This window comes from Leptodactylus fuscus, chromosome 5, assembly GCF_031893055.1.
Source record: "Leptodactylus fuscus isolate aLepFus1 chromosome 5, aLepFus1.hap2, whole genome shotgun sequence".
Taxonomy (NCBI): domain Eukaryota; kingdom Metazoa; phylum Chordata; class Amphibia; order Anura; family Leptodactylidae; genus Leptodactylus; species Leptodactylus fuscus.
This window is the reverse complement of record NC_134269.1, coordinates 151,744,179-151,761,638: the sequence shown is the minus strand read 5'-3', so window position 1 is coordinate 151,761,638 and position 17,460 is coordinate 151,744,179. Positions and strand designations below refer to the sequence as shown.

General features: G+C 40.6%; 1 protein-coding gene across 1 annotated transcript in view; it reads right to left on the bottom strand.

Moving 5' to 3' along the window:
• Nucleotides 1-17,460, bottom strand: part of CEP290 (centrosomal protein 290) — a 116,598-nt gene that overhangs the window by 72,035 nt on the left and 27,103 nt on the right. The window contains exons 17-24 of the mRNA XM_075274540.1: nt 16,834-16,921; nt 14,160-14,272; nt 7,158-7,242; nt 5,862-6,004; nt 5,067-5,231; nt 3,733-3,882; nt 1,008-1,123; nt 3-105 (exon numbers count right to left, since the gene is read on the bottom strand). Coding sequence (XP_075130641.1) covers nt 3-105; nt 1,008-1,123; nt 3,733-3,882; nt 5,067-5,231; nt 5,862-6,004; nt 7,158-7,242; nt 14,160-14,272; nt 16,834-16,921 — 963 coding nt within the window. The remainder of the gene's footprint in view (nt 1-2; nt 106-1,007; nt 1,124-3,732; nt 3,883-5,066; nt 5,232-5,861; nt 6,005-7,157; nt 7,243-14,159; nt 14,273-16,833; nt 16,922-17,460) is intronic.

Sequence of the window (17,460 nt, the reverse complement as noted above, 5' to 3'; positions counted from 1 at the left end):
ACAGCGTATTCCTTTACTTGTACGGTGTCTTGTTCTTTTTCACATTCCAGTTTTGAAATTTCTTCCTTCAGTCTTTTTATCTCCACCTGCCAAGATTCTCTTTCACTGTACATATATGAAAACAAACATGCTTAAAACATATAGTACCATGTCTGTATTTCATGTATCTCAAAACTCAGGCCCGATTCACATCTGTGTTCGGGTTTCCGTTCGGGGAGTCCACTTGGGAACCCCCCCTTCCCTGAAAGGAAACATATACGTATTAAAAAGCGGTTATCTAAAGGAAACCCACGGACCCCATAGACTATAATGATGTCCGTGTGGTTTCCACACAAAACATATGAAGAGAAAAGTCCTGCAAGCAGCACTTTTCTCTCCACATGCTTTTTGCGTAAACGGTGTGGAAACCACACGGGCCCCATTATAGTCTATGGAGTCTGTGGGTTTCCTTTAGGTAACCGCTTTTTAATGTGTATAGGTTTCCGTTTGCGGGGTTCTCAAACACAAAACCTACAACATGACTTTAAATGCTGCAGTGATAGGATGTATGAACATATAATACTAAAAAAGACTTAAAAGGTTTGTCCAGGATTACACCGTTATTGGTAACGAGCCCGTGGAAGGTAAAAAAAACCAAAAACACTCACCTGTCCCCGATTCTCCAGCGTCTCTCACAGAGGTCTGGTCCTGCCTATTCAGAGTCTTGTTTTAGCAGAAGTCCTGCCATATGTGACTATCACTGATCACATACTGGAACATCACTCACATATGGCACCTGTGAAGTCCTATGTCCTTTCCTTAGGCCACCGTTTGGCCTCATACGTGGTGGGGACTTCCACCAAAAGAAGGCGCCAGAGAAGAAGGACTGGATAGCGGTGTGAGACACTGGAGCACCAAGGAGTATGTTGTTTTTTTTTGTTTGTTTGTTTTTTTCACTTTCCCCGGCCTTCTTACCAAAAATGGGTTATCATGGACAATCCCTTTAATCTGTTGTATATTCACGCTACCTCTGATATTCTGTATAGATTAGCCCCTGCTGGTGACGCATCACTGCAAATTTTCTCTTGTATTCTTCTAGTGCTTCTTCCGATTTCACAAGTGACTTTTCTTTAGACTCTACTTCCTGAAATAAAGGGATAAAAATGCAGAGTATCACAGTATTAAATTATTGCAATGATCAAAGTGAACTTAAAGAAGAACTTTCGCCACCTCCATCAATTAAAGTTCTTAGCAACTATTAATAGGTGATGCTCCACTGATTCCAGCACAGCTGGAATTTTGTCTCTAGTTCCCACCTTTCCTCAGTAACAAGCACAGTTCGTTTTAGTGCTATTTAAGCTTTGCGGTGTGGTTCAGATCTCCAGTGTGAGGCAGCCAGTGTCAGAGCTCAGACTCCCCTTGTCTGCTCCTGCCTGACACCAACCTCCTGACAGTACAGAGCCTAGATGGCATATCAGGCATCAAAACATTGATTACTCAGGGACGATAGATGCTACAGGAAAGATTCCAACTGTGCCAAATGCATAGATAGCAAGTTCTCTGCCAATTCATAACTAATGGTGCACTCACTCTGAATTGGTTCTCCTAGGTAGATCCACAAACTATATAGATTTGCAAGGTGAACATGTATGCTCAGATCACTCTCTTCTGTCTTCAATGTGTGTTGCTCCCCGTCCTTTCCTATTTGTCCAATCTGACAGGAAGAACTCCAATATAATCTGAGCCCTGTCAGGATGTTGACTGCTTTTTGTCCTGCTCTTACTACTGCCCTGCACTATGATACAGTGTGTTTTTTTTGTTTGTTTGTTTTTTTTTACTGCACGGAGATGTAGCTGCTTTCACTAGGAGCCGGCTGTAACTTCAGCCGGAGCTCCCAGTGAGATAGCAGGGCAGATTTATTACCTCCTCTACTATCTCGATCGCTGTGTATACAGCGCTCAATGAGCACTGTATACACAGCTATGGACGCAGCCATAATTCAGCTGCCCTCTGACCCGGCAGACACGTGATTCGCTGGGAGCAGTGTCCTGCCAGAGCTGCTGGGTCCTACAGGACCCCAGATCAGCTCTGTATACTGTGTATACAGTGTGCAGGAGTCTGTATTTCTCCTGTAACTGAGGTTAAATGTAGCAGCCCCAGTTATAGGAGAACTCAGCCTGAAGTACAAAAAAAAAAAGTGATCAGATGTCCCCAAAGGTCTCTTATCACATTATGGGGACACAATCTGGGAAAAAAATAAAATAAAAATATAATAAAGTTTTTAAAAAATGTAAATAAAATAATAATAAAAAATAAATAAATAATACGCTAATAAAACGCCGTTATTAAAGGTTATAGCCCCACCCCCGACGACACCATACAAAATAAAAATTACCGTAACAAAGAGGAAAAACTATAAAGTTTTTCAGTGACACTTTGTGTTATTAAATAAAAAAAAAAAATTATAAATCGAAAACCAGACACAATTTCCCTCCTATTTTGTTTATATTTTCCTGGATATAAAAAAAATTTAAAACACATTTGAAAATAAAAATAACATAAAAATAAAGCCCTATGTGTCCCCGAAAAAAGACGCAAAAATTAGTTGACTAAGACATACGAGAAAAATTTTACAGACCTCAAAACCGCACATACATAATAAACCTAAAATGTGTCTGGTCCTGGACCACAAATTGGCCCGGTACTGAAGTGGTTAAGATGAAGAGCCATCGTGAGATAACTCCTTTCAAAATTTCACCAACACATACCCAAGACAATACAGCAGCACAATTTTGACTGGATTTTTCCCTTAAAAGGATAAAGTGACCTGAAACATACATCAAGCGACCGCTGAGGCCAATCATCAGCTTCAGAGGAACTCCGGAAGAGACCCGTTCAGCAGAAGGACCAAAACGCACCAGGAGGACACCAGAGCATCGGGGACAGGAGAGTATGATTTTTTTTTTTTTTCAATGTGCCCAGCTGAATTAAAAGTTAAAGTGGTTGTCCATTTTTGCTTGGACAACCCCTTTATAGAAAGTCTACCAAATCACAGCATAGTAACCCAGTCCTACAAATAGATAGGTTAGGGTTACCCAAATCAAACTGTGTTTACCCCTTGTAAATTGGAGCCTTCGTTATTGAGATACTGCAGTTTTTAAACTTGCCAATATGCAAATGAGCTATTTGGAGCAACAATGGCTTTTTGTTGTGGCTTCAAAAAGTGAATTTGCATGTTGCCAAAATGATATTTCGGTAACAGGGGCAAGGACTCACAAGTTTGATTTAGGTGACTAACCTATATATCTGCATTGATATGCTGGGTTCTGGTGACAGACTCAACAAAAAAGTAAGAACTGTTGCTAAATATGCGTGCCCAGAGCACAAATAATAATCAAAATAGGATAGTCACTTCTAAATTATAGGGACGTTAAAAGTCTATTTTTAATTAATGATAATTAAAAAGAAGGTAAAAAAAACAAACATAAATAGGAGTTCCACGAAAAATGACCAAAAGTGATCTCAAAACCCATATAAAATAGGTTTAATGGTTGGATGTAAGGCCAGGTCTCTCGAGCATACATAACCCCTTGGATCTCATGGTAATATTTTATATTTTTTTAGGGTTGCTTGTTTTCTGCACATCCCTAATGCACTTTTAGGAGGGAATATCCTATTTTGATTATTACTGGTGACAGATTCCCTTTAATGATAAAGCAAAGCATGCTAAATGACAGTTCCAGAATATTGTACCTGTAGAAGATGCAAGAGATACTCATTTATAGAATTTATGAGGTTGGTGCTGGACAGAGACATTCCTTCAGGTAGGTTTACAGCTTTGAACACAATGTTTGCCCCTTCAGACTGACGAAGAAGTGTGACTTCATTTTCAAGGCGTGAAATCTAAGAAAGAATATGAGAAATTACAACCATATAGCATACAACTTTTTAGAAAACAAAATTTCTCTTGTGACTGCAGTGTGAGATCTCTGCGCCGGCGCAGGAGTGATGATGTAAGTCATCAGCGCTCGCAGTCAACAGGAGAAGGACACCTGGCGGCTCTTCAGGTAAGTATATTTGTGTGTGTACTGTGTGGGAGGGGGACTACTGTGGACCATTTCATCCTGTGTGGTAAGGGGACTACTATGGAACATTTGATACTGTGTGGGAAGGGGGACTACTGTGGAGCATTTAATACTGTGTGGGGAGGGGGGGCTACTGTGGAGCATTTAATACTGTGTGGGGAGGGGGGTTACTGTGGAGAATTTAATACTGTGTGGGGAGGGGGGAAACTCTGGAGTATATAATCCTTTTGGGCCACTGCAGAGCAGAGTGTACTGTGTGGGGGCCACTGTAGGGCAGATTGTACTGTGTGGGGGCCACTGTGGGGCAGATTGTAATGTGTGGAGTCCCCTCCCTATTTATATCACACAGTATCTGTTTTATAGCAGATGTGATATTAGTACAGGCTGTAATATCATTTTACGATCACTATAAAACAGATCCTGAGTGATGTAAATAATGAACATTAACTGTTCAAAAGTACCAAATGCAGAGACCTTTACCTTTCAGTACAAGCTCTGTAAAGCTCCATTCATACTAGTGTAATTTGTGGGTCCGCAATTGTGGATTCACAGAGTTTTAAGGTTATATTGCTGTGTTGGGTTGCAGTTTGGGCACTCAGTCTCAAAAACGTTTGCCATCACTGGTCTAGGCAGGCCTGCGGGGTCTTCACTAGTTCACGTGGATGTCAATTAATGGCATCGGCACCCTGTGATGACATTTTCAGGGTTGCTGGATACCTGACAGAGAGCCAAATCCCTCCAAAACCATTTAAATGCTGCAGTCACTATGGAGTGTGGAATATAAGAGATTAAATGCTCAGAATCTGCACCAAGTGAAGTGTCAAGCTATAAATACTCAGCCCTTGCTTTAAGAGCTCTGATACATATGCTGTAAAATAGGAATATACATCAGAAAAAAAGCTCCTTATTGACCACTGTAAAAAAGCGTATCAGCAGTCACTAGAGTGTTAAATCATTCCAACTACTTTAGTTACACATCCCTTGGTACACATCAGCACATACCTTCTCATTAGCTGTAGCCAATAGACTTGAAAGATTTGCTGCTTCTTTCCTTGATCCTTTCAGCTCTTGTCTTAACTCCTCATTTCTACCAGTGAGTTGATCAACTTGGGCTTTAAGATGAACGCTGACATCAAATATGCCGCTAGCATTCTTGGTCTCAAAGGCCTAGAAAGATTGATTACACATTCAATAATCTGCATTCTATCTATGTAAAAGTTTAGATAGCCGAAGTACTTATATCATTAAAAGGGTTTATCTGGCTTATTAAAATATCTGAAAACAGACTGAGAATGGTGGGAAATAATAAGTGATACACCCCCCCCCCCCCCGGATTCCAACGCTCCATACATTCTCTATTGGACTCTACTCCCTTCTCCTTTGACACACAAGAAATGAAATTTCGTCAATCACTGGTTGAGGTGACCACCGATGTGGCCAGTGACTGGCTGGATGACATTCCCGGTGTACTGAGAAGGAACAGAGAAACAGAGATTAATGGGGTCAGTGGAGCAACAGAGGATTGGCAAGGTACCTCATTATTTTGCTCTTACGCACCATTCTCAAGTATTCTTTCTGCTAGACAAAACCTTTAAACTGTGGATTAAACCTAGAAATTATAGGTAACCAACTTCACAAAATGTCAGTTATGAAAAACTTAATCATGTTGTCTATGACAACCTTAAGATGTCTTCAGCAAATCATCAATCTTTCAGTTTCTTCAGTCTCTCAAAGTATAACGTTCAGATGTAGACAAAGCACTATACTTATAGCTTGTAATTTGTCATATTAACTCACATGAACCAGTCTCTCCAGGCTAGGGATGGCTAGAGTTGCTTCATTCGCTCTAAAACTGGAGTCTTTTTGCGAATCCTTAATGGCTTGTAAGATTTCTCCCATTCCTTGCTGTAATTGCTTATTTTCTTCAGAGAGGTCTTTTACTGTGAATAAATCAATTTCGAGAGAAGTGATCATATAAACTTCACAAGCACTGTCATAATATCTTCTATTGCAGATTGGTGGATGGGGAAAGGCCAAAACTTCAAGGCCTCGGGCAGAGCAGACTGTACAAGAAAAATGGTCACTTACACAGTAAGTTGCCATTTTCTTGTGGCCACGGGCATGCGCAGTCGGCTCTGCCCGAGGCCTAGAAGTTTGAACCCAGCTCCGGAAGAAGACGCGCAGAGAGACCGTTCCTGAAGAAGATGGAGGTGGCGCTGGAGAGTTCTCTCACAACATTGGAGAACTCATTCACATACAGACGAAAACTGGGATTTCTAACGAATGGCGGTGCGGCGAAGACATCTAAACGTAGGAGAAGAATAATCTTTCTTAAGGCTATTCCTGTGTGCGTAATCCGAGAAAAAATGTGATTTCAATGATGGAATCTCTTTAAAGAGGTTGTCCAGGCAACGAGTTGCAGAACCAGACTGTGCTGGGAGACACCAGAGCACTGGGACAGGAGAGTATTTATTTTTTTTCACCCAGCCTAATTACAAAATAAAGTTTTCGCCTGTACAAATCCATTAGAGTAGAAGGCACTCTTTGGTAGTATGGAGAAGAGTATGATGACTGATGCTTCTGATTTCAGTCTTCATAGCCCCAGAACCGGTGGATGGTGCACCTCATATATAACTGGGTGCACTCTCCACCGGACTATGCGCCTCAGTGGAAACGTACAAGAGCTGGTATACAATTTTCCCCCATCACTTATACCAGATTTCTGGTTCTAATGAGGAACATTAATGGAGCCAATGGCCTCATTCCCTGCATACTTTCCCCACTCCACCTTTTCAGAACAGCGGCAAAGACCACGTAGATTTTAAAAAGACATAATTTCTTTGTGCAAAACCACATTTTGAGCAAAAAAAATTGCAACTTTTTATACCTTGTACGCCAAAAAACTGGCATACAAAGCATAATCAATCTGCCCCTATATAATTTTGAGGACAGGCATAGGTGGCATATTAAATGTATTCTGTCTGATGGTATAGTACACATGAAGATATATAAATCCATAACATTGTTTTCACAAAATGTTTGCTCCTACAGTAATCACACTGCGCATTATTGGAGAACTACAAGATTACTTACATTTAGACTTTAATTCAGCCACAACGGTTCTACTTCGCTCCAGCTCTCTGTCCTTGTCATTCAATTGCCTTGACAAATGTTCATTCTTAAAATAAAGCATAGTTTTAGAAAACTGTAAGGTGTGGATCTGTCTCCCATACAAGCAAAACATATGTACATGGGTTTAAGAAGCAGCCACCTAATAACTAGAGTAATTCACTTTCCACCTAAAGTATGCGACGGCATATCAATTACCATTACTTATTGATCAATGTAGTTTTGGACGCTTAAGTTAAGTGGATAAAGTGGTGTCTCATCAGATACAACCCCATTAAAAATGCAGGTGCAGGGGAAATCAGCAAATATTTCTATGCACCTCTAGCACAGCACAGCTAGTAAAGTACTTCGCCATCAGTGGTTGAAGAATAACCATTTATGTAATACTAGCTTTTACCCGCGACTTCGTCTGCGGTGATTTGAGAATTGGGCGGACACAGACGTGTGAAACTGTAAAAGTGCTTTAAAAAGTTTGGTGGGCTAGCAAATGTGATGTGATGTGTTATACTGAGTATGTCGTGATACAGACAATGTGATGTGTTGTATTGTGTATGTCGTGATACAGACAATGTGATGTGTTGTATTGTGTCAGACAATGTGATGTGTTGTATTGTGTATGTCGTGATACAGACAATGTGATGTGTTGTATTGTGTCAGACAATGTGATGTGTTATATAGTGGAAAGCTATATGTAAATGTGAGTGAGTAGAGTGAGGGCTACTCCTGAGGTGACAGTAAGGAGTGTGCAGGCAGGTTGAGGCAGGAAATGCCAGGCAGTGTGTGTGAGTCTATATCTGGGGCTAGGAGTCCTGCTTTTGTGAGTCTCCTGCTAGGAAGCCATGTTGTTTAGTGGCACCAAAAGTAGCCTGTGACTCAATCCTAAGGGAAAACTATGTTTGTGGAAAATTGCACGCAAATCCGTCCAGGCGTTTTAGCGTGATTGAGGAACAAACATCCAAACTCACAAACATCCAAACACACAAACTTTCACACTTATAATATTAGTAGTATGAGTATATTATTAGTAGGATGAGGAAAGCCAAAGTCAGACACTACTGGAGTTACTTACAGAGAATGCCTCTCCGTTCTGATTCATAGCATGGTGTCGTAAATGGATGACAACCCTGTACAATGTTTTTTTTTTATACCCGTATAAGAAATATCAACAGACTATGTCTTTGTATGACAACCCCTTTAAAGCTGTGGCTCAACAGTGTATGGCTAGAAGCATCACCGTGCACCGTGTCTCCTTGTCCTCAAAGGCTTGTACAATTTACCTGATAGCTTTTAGTTCAATAGTTGATCACCTGTTTGTAGTTTATGCTTGCTGTAGCCTTGCTGTAACTGCAAATACATTTCTACATAATGATTTTCCACTGAACCTCTGTTTTATATACAGCGGTCCCTCAAGATACCATATTAATTGGTACTGAGACAAGCATTGTCAAATGAAACCAATGTAAATGGAGACCATAATGCTATGGAAAACTAGTAAGTAATACTAACGTCCACAAAAAGTCATCATGTAAGTAATATAGATACAGTTAATCCTTACCATAAAGGACAAAATAGACTTTTGAGTCTGACATTGGGCCACTAACTGTTTTTACTTTCCTTCAAAATATCATTTGCAAGGCACACTGTGAAAAGTATCTAAACACCGACATAAACAATAGCGCTCACCTCATAATGGAGTGATAGGAACCACAGAATAATCTAAATCATGGTGCGAAAGTAACTATGTAGCATATAGATGATGTACAAAACATGTCACAGGATCCTAGCATGCAGGCTACTCTGCCACTTAGCACAGCAACATTTGTATGCATTTCTAGGAGTCTCCACAAGCATTCATTTTGATGCTTATGTCAACGCATACATATGCAATGTTGTGTGAGAAGGGGCCAAAAAAAATCAATTCACAAATTCAGTCTAGAGTAATCACAGTTTCGAGGTGTGGTGGCAAAGCTATAGCACACGTTTGGTGTTACTTTTACTCACCTCTACTTGGATGGTGAAATGAATTTCATGGGGTTCACATGAAATGGCTCAAGGAGGGCTTCTTGGGAGCATTTTATACTTTTTGGGGACCAGTGTGGAGCATATTATACTCTGTGTGTGCCCACTGTGAAACAGATTGTACTGTGTGGGGGCCACTGTGGAATAGACTGTACTGTTTGGGGGCCACTGTATGGCATATTGTACTGTGTAAGGGTCACTGTTGGGCATATTCTGTGTAGGGGGCTACTGTAGAACAGCTTGTACTGTTTTAGGGCCATTGTAGAACAGATTTTATTGTGTGAGGGCCACTGTGGAACATATTGTACTGTGAGGGGGCCATTCTAGAAAAGATTGTACTGTGTGGGGGACACTATGGAACATATTGTAGTGTGTGAGGGGCCTGTGGTTTGAATCACTGGAAGCTCTGTGACACCCCATTCACACAACCGTATTTTACAGGTCTATAACTGACTGCAGTAATGGACGCATTTATTTCAATGGAGCTGTGCACATGTCACTTTTGTTCTGGTATTTCACACTGCAAAAATATTGAATATTTCATGTTTCGGACCAAATGCGGCCTGCAAACATGGCTACAGTGGTGTGAATGGGGCCTTATTGTGTTTTTCTTAGAAAACAAAAGATGTTAAAGTACGAGTTGTTTTTACTAAAAATAAAACCTCAGTAGTAAAAGGTTAACTTGTCATGTTGGCACTTTGCAATAAATTAGTGGGATATATTACACTTTTAGGGAGAGATTTTCTCCATAGACGCTGGTATGTGGTGCTACTGGGGAAGTATTTGGCATAGCTATGCATAGTATGTGTGCTGTACTGTGATATTTGGTTGCACTGGTGAGGGTATTAGGTGTTGGCACTACGTGGTAGTACGTATTTGCCGGTTAGACCCCAGCATCACAACAGAGAGACTGGTGAGTCCAGAGTTTAAAAAGAAAAAAAAAAAATATAATATATATATTGAGAAGCCCTAAAATAGTGGGCTGACCAATAATTTATGCTAAACATTGCGGTCGGTCAGTCCACATTTGAGTGAGTGCCCCCCATTTTTTCCTTTTGCACTCCATATCAATTGCGGTTGGTCAGTCCACAGCCTAGGCTAACTGCCACAAATTTCTACAATGTAAAAATAGGTATACATTTTTCAGCTATAGAGCTGGAGGAGCCAAGCAGATTGATACTTAGTTTTGTAAGAAAAGATTCAGTACAACTTACATTTATCAATTGATCTGCTTTGTCTATTATCAGAACCAGTATCTGAGTCTGATAAGATAGGCAGTCCTGTCACTAACTGGAAACCTGCCTTCTATAACTGCAAACTGAGCTAAGTGCAAATATATAAATAAGTAACTATAAATATAAATATATAATATAAATAAAATAAATTAAAATATATTATATATATTATCATGGTGGTAGGTTCCCTTTAACCACTTCCGGGCCGCCCACAGAGTATAAACATCTGGAAGGTAGTTGCCGTGTTCTGACAGGACGTACCGGTACATCCAAGCAGAACACGGCAGCTGCATGAGATCGTGCAGCTGCTGATACTGGGAGCCGGCTGTAACTTCAGCCGGAGCTCCCAGACAGAAGGCAGGGATGGTTTATTACCTCCCCTGCCTTCTCAATCACTGTGTATACAGTGCTCAATGAGCGCTGTATACACAGCTATGCGTGCTGCCATGATACAGCCACCCTCTGACCCGGCGGTCATGTGAACCACCAGGCATAGTGTCTTGCAAGAGCTGATGGGTCCTACAAGACCCAGATAAGCTCTAGTAAGGTGTATAGTAGCATGCAGGAGGCTGTATTCCTGCTGCAACTAGGGCTAAATGTACCATTCCCAGTTATAGGGGAAATCAGCCTCCCTAACAAAGAAAAAAGTGATCAGATGTCCCCAAAGATCTCTTATGAACTTATGGGGACACAATCTGAAAAAAAAAAATATAAAAAAAATGAATAAAAAAGTTTTAAAAAAATGTAAATAAAATAATACGCCAATAAAACGCTGTTATTAAAGGCCCCACTCCCGACGACACCATACAAAATAAAAATTACCGTAATGGAGTGGAAAAACTATTTCATAAAGTTTTTCAGTAGCACTTTGTGTTATTAAATGAAAAAAAAAAAAAAAAAAAGAAAAGTGAAAACCAGACATAATTTCCCTTTTATTTTGTTTATATTTTCCTGGATATAAAAAATTTTTTTTAAAACAAATGCACAAATAAAAACAAAAATAAAGTTGAATGAGACGTATGAGACAAATGTTACAGCCCTCAAAACTGCACATACAAAATAAACCGAAAATGTGTCTGGTCCTGGACCAGAAATTGGCCCGGCACTGAAGTGGTTAATAAATGTACTTTGTAAAATAAAAAAAACTCAGAGAACAGAAGTGCAGCTAACAAAGTTGAGCTTTAATGAGCTTATTCCTCAAATTGGCAAGTTCAGTGCTTAACTCTTCTAAATGAGACTTGACAGGATCTAAAAGACTTGGCTTAAAGTCATCGTGCCATGAATCTGCCATGTAAATGACTTCCCCTTGTTCTTCATAACTGACTGGCTGATGGAAATAGGCAGCACAGTTCTGGTTTGCAAAGTCAGGAGTGTTCAACAACTCTGTAGAGTTTTTTTGGATCAGAGTACTTGGAAGTTCATTAATTTTCACCTCCGAATTTTCCCTATATAGTCGATATCTTGAACTGCACTGATTTTTTTCCTGTTTTGCTTGAAAAGTTGGACTGTGCACATTATAGATATCAACACTCTCTCTTTCTCGTTTCTGGCTAGAGGATGACTGCCTTCTGTCTACAGCTGATCCATCTGTAACTTCCTTAGATTTTTCTATCTGTCTATTCTCACTTGACATCACACCAACAGGTGGTAAAACACTTCCATGTCTGTCTGCCACAAGCCTACCAGTGCAGAACACACTCTTCTTTACAGAGTCCCTATTGTAGAGTCTAGGCCTGGTCTCTTCATTCTTTGATGAAACTGAATGCCTCATATCATGCCTTGTAGAATGGAAATTTTCATTTGTATGTACGTCATTTAAGCAACAGTCAATCATCTCTGAAATTTCTGTTGCTAAGGATCCTAAGGCTTTTCTATTCTGAAATACATCTAGACAGACCTCAGATACATTTGAAGCTTCTACATTATGTGAAGAGCCCTTGAAACATGAGGTTTTTTTCTGTCGAGAAACATTAAAAAAATAATAATACATTTATTACATTGTAATATGAAATACAAATGTGGCAATTTTCTATAAATTTTGCTTTTATTTAAAATTTAATTATCTACTACCACTTACTTTTCCAGCTGTTAACCCTGCCCCAACGTTTTTGAGATGTGTTGCTGCCATCAGTTTCTATTTTTTTTTTTCAAATAAAATGGACAAAAGTCTAACTATCAACTTCTGATATGTCTTCTATGTTGTATTGAGAATAAAATATGGTTATATGAGATTTCCAAATCATTGGATTCTTGTTCTCTTCACAATTTAAACGTCTCAGGAAAATTACCGTATATACTTCAGTATAAGCCGACTTCTTCAGCACAGTTTTTATGCTGAAAAAGCCCCCCTCGCGTATACTCGAGGCAGGGTCCCGAGCCACAACTATTAATCCTCATTTTGTTAATACAAATGCATTGGTCAGGGGCCCCGATCGGTTCCTTAACCAATTGGCAAAATGAGGTACGGAGCACAGAACCTTCAAGGACCTGCATAAATTAAACGAAGGGGGAGTGTCCTTTAGTGCTACAGTAATGATATAAGACACTCCCCCATTCTCTAGCCAGAGAGATGAAAGCCCGGGAGGCTCCTATTGCTGTGCCTGCATCCTGCAGAGGAGAGGAGGCTCAAGTGAACAAAGTAAAGGTAAAACACACAGGTACCTGCTGGGGTTACTCTGCCTATTAATGTCAGGTATTTGGGGTTATTATTTAGTTTTAGTAACTCCATGTGCCTCATATTAATAGCAGTTAAACCCATCATGTCCCTCACATTAACCCCTGTGTGCCCCATATAAGGGTTACTAATATGTGAGACATATGGAGGTAATAATAAAGTGCCTTAATAATGTTTAATGTAATAATTATTACCTCCATGTTTCTCACATATCAGTAACCCTAATGTGAGGCACACAGGGCGTTAATGTGAGGGACATGACGGGGTTAACTACTATTACTATGAGGCATATGGAGTTAATAAACTGTAATGCACATGACCAGACTTTTTATCTGTAATGGTGGATAAAATTATGGACTATTACATTTCAATGGGAGCGTACACATAGATGCTGTTGCTTTTGCGGCCGTGTGTCTGGGCCAAATTGAAGAGCTGCAACTTATGACTAGGCTTATACTCGAGTCAATAGGTTTTCCCAGTTTTTTTGTGGTAAAATTAGGGGCCTAGGCTTATATTTGGGTCAGCTTATACTCAAGTATATACGGGTAGTTTAATGAATTTATACTTATTATTTCACTAAAAACTAATAAATATTAATGCGTCCGAATGGACAGAGGTGAACACCGGAGAGCCAGGGACAGGACTGTATGATTTATTTATTTATAATTAAAGTTTCACCTTCCTTGCATCCCTGTAATAGGGATGTGGATGGGGTAGACCATAAAAACAGTCATTGTATTTTTGAGGTACCAATCATAGTCAATGCTGTCAGTAAAAGTGGTTCCAGAGAGATGTAGTGTTACAAATGAGAAAACAATGTATACTGTTTATGCCTGTATACTTAATACTGTATTGGGATGCATCGGTGTGCCTCAGAAGACGACTGAAATCACTCGGATGGCTCAGTGCAGGCGAAATAAATAGATAACAAGCAGTTACTATAGACACAGTCAAAATTCTACATGCCACTGAAAATCTTTAGTCATATTTGCGATTATTTTACCAACAGTCAAACAAACACGTACCCATTCTACTTACCTTTCCCCTAATTTTTTCTGTACCTTCCACCAACATCAAACTGGAACTTTTCTGTTTTGGTGTTATTTCTGTGAGAGCACCCCGATTCAAGAACAAGTCATCTGCTGTTAACCCTGGAAGCCAAAGACAACGTCATTTACAAAATACATATCCAGTTATTTAATTTATCTAATTCTAAACTATATGTGTCTTCTTAAAGCAGTTGATCAAATTAATCAATGCAACAGTGCCATAATGGATAACTTCTGAAAATCACCCCAAAACAAGTGTGGCATTATCATGACAACCAGATCCTGTCCATTATGATGCGATGTTTAACCATAATAATAAATGCAGAATAGATATGCTTAATGATTTTTTTGGGACTTTAGAATGTGTGCTGATAATGTAGGCGTCTGTAGGCATGCTTTTCAATGGTATCTACAATTACATTTTCAATATAAAAGGTGTGATGAAATAATTTGTACTGTATGGATGGAAACTATTTGTTTTAACTGATGTGGTCAATGTCGAAGAGGCGTTCACTCCAATGTATCAGTGCAGCCTGTTTAAGGCCTCGCACATGAATGTGGGCCATTTCTATGTGCTATCCTGGGTTCTCCCTCATGTCAGCTTTGTGTGGACCTATGAGTGTAAATGGGTGCTTAATTCCTGTGTTGCCTAGTGTTGACGGGCGAGCTGGAAAGGAGTGTGGAAACAGGATTCCTTTTTATGATTGCATCTGGGTCTAGTGTGAGTGTGTGTGTGTGTGTGTGTGTGTGTGTGTGTACAGTGAACGGATATCCCCAGAAGTGGTATACAGTAAGTGGAAATATCTGTGGGTGTGACGCCTATCCCTGACAAAGGGCATCCTGCAAAACTGTATGCCAAGTAGATATGACACATATTTGCATACATCTCTGCTATACATACAAACACAGATTTTCTAATAGTTAAACAGTACAATCTTAGACATGCAGTCTTAAAATACACTAAATTCACCACAGTAACTGATGCTGGATGAGAAATCTGGTTTATCTATAGACCGTTGAGTCTACATTTACACTACCCTTTAGGTGGTTTGTTCTGAGCCAGAATTTTATGACACAATTTTGGTGCATTTAAACCATGCCCCCTTTTTCATAAAATCCACAGTCAAGTTGAAAAATTTTATGCCAAACTAGATTCACCACACTGTTCCAAAGATGTGCCATGTTTACACCATTGTCTACTCATAACCACAATAGTGGGTCACAGTATAATCCAGAATACACACACTGAAAATTTGGGTAACTATTCTAGACACAAAGTTGATGCTGGAAATTCACAGAATACAAAATATATGATTAAAGAGGACCTTTCATCAGATTGGGCACAGACAGTTCTATATACTGCTAGAAAGCTGAAAGTGCGCTGAATTCAGCGCACTGTCGGCTTTCCCGATCTGTGCCCCGGGTAAAGCGCTATCGGTCCCGGTACCGTAGTGCTTTACAGTCAGAAGGGCGTTTCTGACACTTAGCCAGGGACGCCATTCTGCCCAGCAGTGCCTATCGCGCTGTACAGTGTGAACGGGGAGGAACGCTCCCTCCCTCTGCTCACACAGCTCGTCCATAGACGAGTATTATCAGGACAGGGAGGGGGGAGTTCCTCCCCGCTCCACAGTACAGCGCGATAGGCGATGCTGGGCAGAAGGGCATCCCTGGCTAAGTGTCAGAAACGCCCTTCAGACTGTAAAGAGCTATGGTACCTGCACCGATAGCGCTTTACCCGGGCACAGATTGGGAAAGCCGACAGTGCGCTGAATTCAGTGCACTGTCAGCTTTCCAGCAGTATATAGAACTGCCTGTGCCCAATCTGATGAAAGGTCCTCTTTAAAGAGGACCTTTCACCACTTTTGGGCACATGCAGTGTTATATACTGCCAGAAAGCCGACGGTGCGCTGAATTCAGCGCACTGTCGGCTTTCCCAATCCGTGCCCGGTGTAAAGAGCTTACGGTGCCGGTACCATAGCTCTTTACAGTCTGAAGGGCGTTTCTGACCATTAGCCAGGAACGTCCTTCTGCCTCGCGGCGCCTATCGCGCTGTACTGTGGAGCGGGGAGGAACGCCTCCTCCCTCTCCTGATAATGCTCGTCTATGGACAAGCTGTGTGAGCAGAGGGAGGGGGCGTTCCTCCCCGCTCCACAGCACAGCGCGATAGGCGCCGCGAGGCAGAAGGACGTTCCTGGCTAATGGTCAGAAACGCCCTTCTGACCATAGAGCACTACGGTACCGGCACCGTAAGCTCTTTACACCGGGCACGGATCGGGAAAGCCGACAGTGCGCTGAATTCAGCGCACTGTCAGCTTTCCAGCAGTATATAACACTGCCTATGCCCAAAAGTGGTGAAAGGTCCTCTTTAAGGCTACGTTCACATCTGCGTTGGGTGACTATTTAGACACTCCTTTCCCCTTAAAATATGCAAACAGGCCTTTTCTCTCAATTTTGGGCGGAAACCGGATGAAAACCTGATGGTTCGCAAGTAACCTCTTAAGCAAATAGGGTTTTCGTCTTTTGGATCCACTCGGGAACGGAAACCCGAAGGCTAGTGTGAACCTAACGCAAGCCATATTACATTTAAAATAAAAGTACCGTAGATAAAAAAAGACACACAAGAATAAAGCTAACACACTGATACATAAAATGTTTAATCTTACCAAGAGTTGCAGATTCTTTTCCTTTCTCATGAGCCAACTTGCGAACTTGTTTTTTCAGTTCAATTCTTTCTTCTTCTAGTTGCTCAATCTATTTTGTTACAATATAAACTTTACTAGCACAGTCCATAAATTTATATCTATCTAGACCAGACATGGAAATGATGTCAATTGTATGATTCACACTAGAGATAATCGTATTCAACATCAAGGTATACAGACAGACTCCATAACTGTGCAGTATTCGAGTGGTGAACCCTCAAATATCACATACTGATGACCTATCCTGTGCCAACGGGGCATCCGCTACCATAGGGACTGGTGTAAGTGGACCGTTGGCCCTATGGTTACAGCAGCCCTGCACCCGCCCCCAAGCACACACAAGGTACTGGGATTAGGTTTATAATTAACTATTACTGACAGACTCCCTTTCAGTCAATTCCCTGGACACAACTATGAACTTAACAGTTAACCACTAAACTTCCTTAGACTATCATTAATTAGCTTTAATTAGTATTATTATTATTATTTTTTATTTTGCGATTTTCTGTTGAAATCTGATTGTGTGTTCTACAGTCAGGTGTGTTTTATAGTCTGAACATTACTGTATACAAGAGACCTTTTTAGTAC